Source organism: Hoplias malabaricus, chromosome 17 (assembly GCF_029633855.1).
Source record: "Hoplias malabaricus isolate fHopMal1 chromosome 17, fHopMal1.hap1, whole genome shotgun sequence".
Classification (NCBI taxonomy): Eukaryota; Metazoa; Chordata; class Actinopteri; order Characiformes; family Erythrinidae; genus Hoplias; species Hoplias malabaricus.
Genome location: NC_089816.1, coordinates 10,931,678 through 10,941,647, shown reverse-complemented (window position 1 = coordinate 10,941,647; position 9,970 = coordinate 10,931,678). Strand labels below are relative to the sequence as shown.

The 9,970-nt window shown below is 37.8% G+C and overlaps 1 protein-coding gene across 1 annotated transcript; it reads left to right on the top strand.

Moving 5' to 3' along the window:
* The first annotated feature begins 1,369 nt into the window (after nt 1-1,369).
* On the top strand, nt 1,370-5,662 carry thoc3 (THO complex 3). Its single transcript, XM_066649377.1, has 6 exons — nt 1,370-1,622; nt 2,591-2,747; nt 3,009-3,213; nt 3,837-3,998; nt 4,664-4,764; nt 4,874-5,662. The coding sequence occupies exons 1-6, from the start codon at nt 1,443-1,445 to the stop codon at nt 5,035-5,037; spliced, it is 969 nt and encodes a 322-aa protein (XP_066505474.1). The 5' UTR covers nt 1,370-1,442; the 3' UTR covers nt 5,038-5,662.
* The last annotated feature ends 4,308 nt before the right edge of the window (nt 5,663-9,970 follow it).

Genomic DNA, 9,970 nt, shown 5'->3' with positions numbered 1-9,970 from the left:
AACTGAATAAACATGAAAATACAAAAAATATATGGTTTTTTTTTTTTTTTTGGGCGAAGGGGCACACTAATGACCACATGGCCTGATCATTAAAACAATGCCCAGACTCACCCCAATTGATTTTAATATTCTTTTCAGGGAATTGTAAAGCTAATAGCTACATCTAATAAATCTATAGAAGTTAAAGATTAATACACTGAACAAATGTGAATAATTTGTGTGTTACTTCATACCTTCTGAGAAATTATTGAACAAGCCAAATGTATTCAGATACCAAAGACATTTCTGATGTCTGTACTTTCTAAGTATTTCTAAAGAAAGGAGGCTACGATTATAAGTCTCATCTCACTATTTTAGGTGCCATTGACTTGCAATACATTTATCCTCACTGACCTTGCACAATCTAAAAACTAATCAAAACACATTCTCTGTCTAATTAATATCTTTTGATTTAAGGGGGGAGGGGGGCGCAGCAGGTAGTGTCGCAGTCACACAGCTCCAGGGACCTGGAGGTTGTGGGTTCGATTCCCGCTCCTGGTGACTGTCTGTGAGGAGTTGGTGTGTTCTCCCCGTGTTCGCGTGGGTTTCCTCCCACAGTCCGTTGGTAGGTGGATTGGCGACTCAAAAGTGTCCGTGTGTGTGTGTATGTTGCTCTGTGAAGCACTGGCGCCCCCTCCAGGGTGTATTCCCGCCTTGCGCCCAATGATTCCAGGTAGGCTCTGGACCCACCGCGACCCTGAACTGGATAAGCGGTTACAGATAATGAATGAATGATTTAAGGGGAAAGTTAGGATAACCCCAAACAATTTATTTAACCAGGTGTGAATATTTAGCATTCAGTACTAACTTTAAGTTTCACTGAGTAATTCTTGACATGTTTTCTGCAATGTATTTACATATGTGTAAATCATGCATCTATGTTTGTAGCCCATTGTACTACTGCCATTTTTCCACAGAGCTAATATTTCATTTAATAAATTAATTGGTAAAGTTTATCTGTTTAAAATACATTCCTGGTAAAAAAAAAAAAAAAGTTTTACATGATGAATCAATGTCTTCAAATAAATATTTTTTGCCTGTAATATGTGCTTTTAACGATCAAAAGGAACCATGTTTTACCTGCTGATATTCCATGTTCTAGACACCTGTACTGACACTAGGAGGCAGGCCTGTATCAGAGATTGTATACTAAACCTCCTGTAATGGCTGCCTTTGTATGGGGAGACCACTTCCATGAATATGTGGTTCATTCAGGGACTGCAAACAGTTTTCACGTATGCAGCATTTCTATAAATGTAAAGTTTATTCGTAATTATATTTAATAATATTGTTAAGTATAGATTTGGTAGTAAAAAAGCAGCTTCTCCCAAACAGCAGGCGGCGCATTAGTGAAGTTTTTGTCGAACACACCCGGCGCAAATAAACACGAAGCACTCACAAACATGGCGTCCTCCTACTATCATGAAATGCAGGACAATTTCAGAAACAACAACAAAAGTCGCGAGTTTCCCGCTCACAGCGCTAAGGTTCACTCGGTTGCCTGGAGCTGTGATGGAAAGCGACTAGCTTCGGGCTCATTTGACAAAACAGCCAGCGTATTTGTTCTCGAAAAAGATCGTCTGGTAAGACCCTGTAGTCACTGAATAGTAATGATTTGTAATTAGCTTCTCGGTCGAATGTTCATTTCCATCTTAAATGCTGTTGCATTTCCATGGTGTCTGTACAGCGCTGTACCATCTGCGCAGGCGCAATAACGATTTAAGGTGGAAATAGAACGAGAACTGGTTTCTGCTTGTGTACTCAAATTTTTTTTTTTTTTGTGATTATTGTTAATTCTGTTTTTAGTACCTGACAAGAGTAGTGCGACTGTGGCACACAATTTAATTTCTCATTACGTATGGATTTATTATATTTCTCGATAAAGAAATACACCCTAAAAGTAATCTGTTCATCAGAATTACGTTATTAAATTGGTTTAGATGTAACTATATATTCAGTAAACGCGGATCTATTAATATGAAATTAGTCTATATCAATTTCTCTATCTGCCACTGGCCTGCAGCTCGAGAGCCCCACCCCGCAAATCTACCAGATTTGTTCTTTAGGTTTATGACATATACTCTGGCGGGTTTTGCTTGTGGTTGGTCATTTATTGTTTTCACTGGAGGTTTTCCTGATGTTAGCACAAGTTTTGGCAGTGTAACTTTAGGTATTTTACACTCCAACCTATTTGTACTAGCTGGAACACAAGCTCCAACTCAACGCAAAGCACTTTTGTGAATGTCTGCTAGGTGCTATAAATGTGTATTATTATTTTTTTTTAAATAAGGGGAAACCTAACCCTTGCATAACAAGAAACTATACATCAGCTACAAAAGATTTGTGGTGATTGGAGACACCAGGCCTGAATGTGTATGCTTGTGTAAGATCTTAAAAAGAAAAAAAAAAGCTGGAGTATGATAATATCATATTGTAATACGAATATATGTAGAGCTGTGCCAAGAGAACGAAGAGAGATTTTTGTGCCACAGACTTACAGGGAGTTCCACAATAGAGTAATGCTATATTTAATGTTTTATCCAATCTATAGGTTAAAGAGAATAACTACCGAGGTCATGGAGACAGCGTTGATCAGCTCTGCTGGCACCCAACCAACCCAGACCTGTTCGTCACTGCATCAGGAGACAAGACTATACGCATCTGGGATGTGCGAACTACTAAATGTATGGCAACAGTCAGCACTAAAGGTGAGCATGACCTTACATAAACGTTTGTAAAATTTCTAAAGTTAATTTAGCATTAAGTGTAGCCTTCTTGAGACAGATTTTTTCAGATTTGTTTAATTTGTAATTGTTTCATTTCCCAGCCCATGCATTTTTCCTGTGATCTTTTCAGTGGGAAACGTTTTACTCACTTAGTCTTTGTAAGTAAGTGGAAGATATGTAACAAATGAATACTTTTACTGTTATTGTGAAATTAAACTTTGCTTGTTTTAATTGTTTTTTTAGGAGAGAATATCAATATATGTTGGAGTCCTGATGGTCAGACCATTGCTGTTGGGAACAAAGACGATGTGGTTACTTTTATCGATGCCAAGACTCATCGTCCACGTGCTGAAGAGCAGTTCAAATTTGAAGTGAACGAGATTTCCTGGAACAATGACAATGACATGTTTTTCTTGACAAATGGCAACGGCTGCATCAACATTTTAAGGTAAAGAGCTCTATTACATTGCTTTTTTTTCTAGTAATATATTTCTTGCTTAAAAAGTAGAAGTATGCCCAATTTTAAAAATGTTTATAGAACTCAGTGTCTGAGAAAATAATATTTAGAGTAATGGTTCTAGGAACCAATGTTTGCAAAGTAAATATCGTCATGTGATTCGTATTAAAAGTCACCAGTGAAGCTACATGTGTCTTTGGAGTTTTTTTTTTTATTATTATTTAATTGTAAATGATAATAAAGTGGTAAAAAACAAGTTCCTTGCAATGCCCTACTTGTACGTCTCTTAGATTTAATAGGTTTTATGAATAATGTTAAAGCCGAAAAATTCTCAAATCATTTGTTTAAAAAAAAAAAAAGCCTTAGTACATCTGGCAATTAATTCAAAATAATATAATTTAAAAGCATTTTGTAAGTTAGTTTTTACTATAGCATCTTGTCATTATCATAATCACTGGGAACAATTCCTACTCAGTAAGTTTCAGTACGTTTTTGTTTGTGATTATGCAAAATGTGAAAGTCTCTTATGCTTCACAAAAGACTTGTGTTGATTTAGAAGTAGTATAATTATCACGTTTGGATTCACAACTGCTTTCATTTGACTTCCCTTCCAGTTACCCTGACCTAAAGCTCATTCAGTCAATCAATGCTCATCCGTCCAACTGCATCTGCATTAAATTTGACCCCACTGGCAAATATTTCGCTACTGGAAGTGCAGATGCTCTGGTGAGTCTGTGGGATGTTGAAGAGCTGGTGTGTGTTCGCTGTTTCTCAAGGTAAGAAATTGAAATAAACTTTAACTATGAACATGTTCAATATAAAAAATGTCCCAGGCTTCTCTTAACGTGAAAACTGTATGTAGTGTATACTACATGGCAAGTTAAATTAAGTTAATGTAATGGTAGCTGTTGTCCTTCAGGTAATTCAAATACTAGAACAAATCTAGATATTTATAAACAAATGAACTTTCAAATTAAAATGTGCCTAATTTTTCTGTTTTGGATACATAGTGGCCTGTTTATTGAAAGCAATGATTTGGCGTTTATGACTTATGAAAATCACAAGTCAGCCAAAAGCCTCTCTAGATTCGGATATTGGACTCTTCTAACTGCTTAATGCCTTTGTTGCCTTTGTTCTTTTTTCTTTTTGTCAAATGAACAAATCACGTATTTAAAAAAAATAAACCCATTTCTTTTTACCTAATCAACCTTGTGCTTTTCATATTGAAGCTGTTGTCTGCAAGCTTATATTTATATAAGTTTTCCAGCTGAGTTTATTTCTGACTCAGTGATGCACAAAAATAGTACTTAAGTGCTATTATGGTCATTTGTTGGAGTTGACACTTTCAAAGTATTATCTTAAGGCTACAATGTATATTTGAGCAACATTTTCACTGAAAATGTACATGCAACCCTGCTGAAGCTGATTTAATGTCCTTCAGGCTAGACTGGCCAGTGCGAACTCTGAGTTTCAGTCACGATGGGAAAATGTTGGCTTCAGCCTCTGAGGATCACTTCATTGACATTGCTGAGGTGGAGACAGGTAAATGGTGCATGTTGAACCCTTGATCATACTTAACATAGAAAAGAAGCACTCATTGCTTTCATGTAAATGAGAGGATTTTAAATAGTCCTAATGTTTTTATTTTTAGGGGAGAAGCTTTGGGAGATCCAGTGCGAGTCTCCGACGTTCACTGTAGCTTGGCATCCAAAGAGGCCACTGTTGGCATATGCCTGTGATGATAAGGAAGGGAAGTATGACAGTAACCGGGAGGCAGGGACTGTCAAGCTTTTTGGACTCCCTAATGACTCTTGAAGAATGATGTGGAATGCTGAGGAATGACTCTTGAGAAAATGGAGCTGTCCATTAACACCTAATTCAGAAGTAGTTGGCCTAAGACACCCTCTGTAAACACGGGAAGAGATCATCATCCCTTAATCAGCTGCCGTTAGAATTTTTTTTTGTATTCTTTTTTTTCCCCCCTCTTTTTTCTATTTGGTGAAGGCTACTTGGATTTTTAATTCTGACTTTTGCGAGATGGATTATCATTTGAAAACACAAACATTTGTCAAAACAGGACCATAGCATGGATTCAGGTGTTTTAGTGATGTTGCACTTGCTGTCTGTCATCTGTAAACAGGGTGTAAAGAAAAAGAGGCTTGCGGGGGAAAAAAAAGGATTTCAACTCCAATCCTGATATTTCAGATATTTGTGGAATCTAAATAAGCTCACAAGGACCTTTTTATATATGTATATCTGAGATTAGTCCCTAAACTGGGGTTGAGAACCTTTGCCTATAACCCAAAATAATTTCTTATGCGTATAAACCTTATGGCCACTAGAGGGCAGACTATTTCTGAAAGGGTGTTCAATTGCCTGCAGGAATTCCAGTTTTTTTCCATTTTGTATGGTGTTTTAGAAAATAAACAATGTTTTATAATATGTTGGTTTATTTGCATATTTTATGTTGCCAGTGTATCAGGTAATATAGACTTATGGTCTGTCTGTTTCCACCACAACACAGTGAAAGCAGTAAAGCATTTGTGTGTTAAATTGTTCACAGTAGGCCCCATATTTGTAGCCTATTCAAAGATTATTCCAAATTTGTTAATATCTGCATAAATCTGTTTCTGAATTTAATCAGTCATTCAGAATGTTTTGATGTGAAGTGATTTTATGTAAAGAAGATTTGGGCCTACTGTCTGTAGGAAAATGTGTCAGAATGCTCCTGTGTGTATGACAGAAGTTTTGACAGGTAGTTGGCATAAAATAATAGAGCAGTAAATGATATAAAAGCTAAATGTCAACTCTCAGCAGGAGAGGGTACTGTAAGATTTTATCATATATTTAAATAATTTTATCAGTGGCATGAGGGCATTTCCATTCATTTCTGAGCTTTATACGTTTGTCTCTCAACTATATGCAAGATCTGCTGCTGAGGCCTAATTGATGCACTAGAAAGCAAAGTGGCGCATAGAAATTGGGGCCTTTTTCCACCAAAAAGCGCCCACACTTTCAGAGATTAAAGGTTAAATGTGCATTTGAGGGGGGGCACGGTGGTGCAGCAGGTTAGTGTCGCAGTCACACAGCTCCAGGTGTCCACGTGGGTTTCCTCCGGGTGACTGTCTGTGAGGAGTGTGGTGTGTTCTCCCTGTGTCCGCGTGGGTTTCCTCCGGGTGACTGTCTGTGAGGAGTGTGGTGTGCTCTCCCTGTGTCCACGTGGGTTTCCTCCGGGTGACTGTCTGTGAGGAGTGTGGTGTGCTCTCCCTGTGTCCACGTGGGTTTCCTCCCACAGTCCAAAAACACACATTGGTAGGTGGATTGGCGATTCAAAAGTGTCCGTAGGTGTGAATGAATGTGTGTGTTACCCTGTGAATGACTGGTGTCCCCTCCAGGGTGTGTTCCTGCCTTGCGCCCAATGGTTCCAGTAGGCTCTGGACCCACCACGACCCTGAACTGGATAAGCACTTACAGATAATGAATGAATGACATTTGAGGAATTAAAGGAACATTCAGGCAGAAAGATTAGCTAACTAGGACCTGGTCATTAATACCGTTTCTTTATTTCAATGTGTGGCTCTGTTGATGTGGGGAAATAAAGACATCCTTGGCACTTGGTGGTCCTGGTATTGCAGTGTTTTCTCTGTTCTTGTCATAGCTTGTTATTACATTCTGAGGTCAACAGTTGCCAGGATTTGATTCGTACCATGTATTTAAAAGAACAGAGCTTCATAGGGCCACCATTTATTAAAGAAGAAAAAAAAAAACACCCAGCAGCTTTCTATTAGGGAATAAATGAATGAGTGAAATTGTACATGGTTTTTATGCTCTATATGGTGGATTCCCCCATATGGAGGCTGCCATGATTAAATAGGTTTAATACAAGCCACTAGATGTCAGTATCAAGACTTCCAAAGCATGAAAAGAAATCACTGAAAGAAACAGCAGATTGCTCCTTTGAAATAATGTACATGGTATGATGTGCATGCCAAATGGGATTAAAAAAAAGCACTCCAGAAAATGGCAAAATCCCTATTCTAGTTGCCCCTGTCACATGGAGTTGTTAGGGTTCCAGTGAAAAATGAGACAAATGTGGTTTTTTTTTTGTTGTTTGTTTTTTCCCTTCATTGATGTCACTGTTAAATGGCTTACTGTTGGCTTTGTTCTTGCCTCGACCTGAAACATATTAGCAATAGTTCATAAGAGAAATTCAGAGTACATTGGTGGATCTTATTGCGAATAGAAAAGCCTGCCCTGCAGGTTACAGTAACCCAGAGTTTAGTGTTCTTATGTTAACACAAAACAAGGTAGAGTTATCTCACTACCACAATTTTGTTATGTTTATCTTAATTGTATATCTTAGGATTAATAAAATGTGTCGTATCAAACAGTAAATGGTACAAAAAATAAATAAATAAACATTTTGGTGGAGGGGTATTTATTGAATAATGCACTGGGGAAAATCAGTTATCAGATTTGACTGAAATTGTCGTTCCTAGACATATAAGCAGTTACTTAATTCCACAAAAAATGATGACAAAATTTTGTTTTTTTATAAGCCTTTTGCTTGGATTTCGTAGCATGTCTTAACAGTACTGGGCATATAGAGCACATTGAGGCTTAGCGTGTGGGTTCTGTAATCTTCTTTAGTGGTGACAGACTTGGCCAGTGTGGGTGTTCCGTGTCCACCTGAGGAGCAGAGAGTCCGGCTGCTGGCCTGACCTCAACTCTGCAGGCTCCAGGATGCTTCACTTCAGCACTTCCTACACACCAACAGGGAGCAACAAGCACCCTCCCAATTCTCCTTAAATCCATTTAATTTAGCAAGAGCCGTATCTCTCTCATGTCCAGGCGCTGGTGGGGGGGGGACTGGCAAACACCCCCCTCCTCTAATGTTCTTCTGTTCTTGCTCTCTGACTAATTAAACACCATTTGGTTCATGGTCAGACGATACAGATAGCTCATATTTTTCTTTTCACACTCAATGGCAAAGCAAGCTATTTGTGCTGAGCAGCATTTTAAAAGCTGCCAGTTTAGAACTGCCACATTTTGTAGTTTTGTGGTAACAAAGCAAATTATATCTGAGTTTCTTACATAAGGAATGATGCACAAACCCACACAGTGTGAAGAAATGCACTGAAACAACCAACGACTTGTGTCACAGAAAAAGATACATTTATAATGAATGCCAGTTGTCATTTTTAGTCTTTCAGGATTTCAAAAATATCATTAATTATAACAGGACATAAAAAATATATTAATTTAAAATTAACCCAAGGCCAATATTGATGAGTAGAACTATAAAATGGTTCATTTAAATACATAGTGTCTGAATTTGTCTTATTAATATTATTATTATATGTACTAAAATATAACTGCATTTTTTTTCTTCTGACGAGAAGGATGAACCTGGATATTATACCCTTCGGGCTGCTTCTCTTTAATAAGGTGTTTGAAACCTTTCCTGCTGTTTATAATGGTAATAAATCTGGGGTTTTATACTCTTTGTGCTGAAGCAGGCATTATGTGCTTAGGAACATTATGAAAAGAAGATGCAAGGTGTACTCTCCTCATTTCTCCATTCAGGACTGTTTCGGTACAATGAATGGATCATTCCTCACTGTTTATCCCTAGAACGAGAACACATTCATCCCCATGTTTTCATATCAGCTGCCATGGAAAGCTTTATATGCTCCAAAATATTTGCAAAATGAAATAAAGAGTCCCTCTATACTTCTATAGAAACCAGGGCTATACTAAATGTGGGGATTTTCAGAGTTATGTAAGGTTCAAAAATATAGGCCAGTGCTTAGATACTGCCAGTGTTCATGCTGGAAAAGGAAGAAAATGGCTTGGAGAAATTCAAGGGCATTTGAGTGTAACCATACACAGAAACTCAATACAAAAATGTTCTCCATTTGTCTCCCCCACACCCCACTTTGCCACTTTATGCACTCTGAATTTGCGTTCCTGTAGGGTGTTGGAGGCTGGTATCTTTGAGTGATATTCTGTTACAGAGCTGTGCCATTATCTAATACAATCTGTAAGCATCTCGGTGTTATTCCATATCTGATATAAATGCTTCTGAAGGATCAGCAGGAAGGGCACAGTGTCCAGCTCGGTTCAGGTAGAAGGTGAGCACTTGAATTCTCAGCTGCTTGTTTGGAGAATTATATTTTCTCTTTTTCTGTCTCACACGGGTAAATAGATACAAAACCTTCCATTTTCTACCGTGGTCATGATGCTGAGTATTTAATGGCTGCTTTTAGAAAATGATGCCATTGTTGCTGCAAAATACAGTTTGATTGGTTTGAGAGTTTTTCTCTTATTTGTAGCACTTTGTTTTGCCTTGCTCTAGCTCTGAGGCACACGTTCCTTTGTCACATTTCTTACAGCGGTAGAATCTAGATCACAAGTGTTAAAAGCAAAGAGAAACTCTTGAAGAAAAGTTGACATTGTAGAAAAAGCGATTTCTCTTATTAAAAAACTGGAAAGGACTCAAGGGAAACATTTTGTTAAATGTGACCAAGTGAGTGACAGTGTGTGAAGCCAAGTACTTCCCATCTATAAATAGGTTCTCCAAAGTTTTTTCAGTGAAAACCATGAACCATTTGAATGCTTCAGTGGTTCATAGTAGTTAAGGAAATGGTTCTTCTTAGTGTGTGTGGTTCTAATCAGGAAAAATAAGCGATACATCACAACAACTGACTTTAAGATGTATAACACTCATAGCACTGCACAGCCTTTC

Bases quoted from the DNA above. Each gene is read 5' to 3' on its own strand.
- thoc3 (XM_066649377.1), top strand. From the start codon at position 1,443: ATGGCGTCCTCCTACTATCATGAAATGCAGGACAATTTCAGAAACAAC. The intron at 2,748-3,008 runs GTGAGCATGACC...TTGTTTTTTTAG, and splicing joins GGCAACAGTCAGCACTAAAG to GAGAGAATATCAATATATGT. The intron at 3,999-4,663 runs GTAAGAAATTGA...AATGTCCTTCAG, and splicing joins TGTGTTCGCTGTTTCTCAAG to GCTAGACTGGCCAGTGCGAA.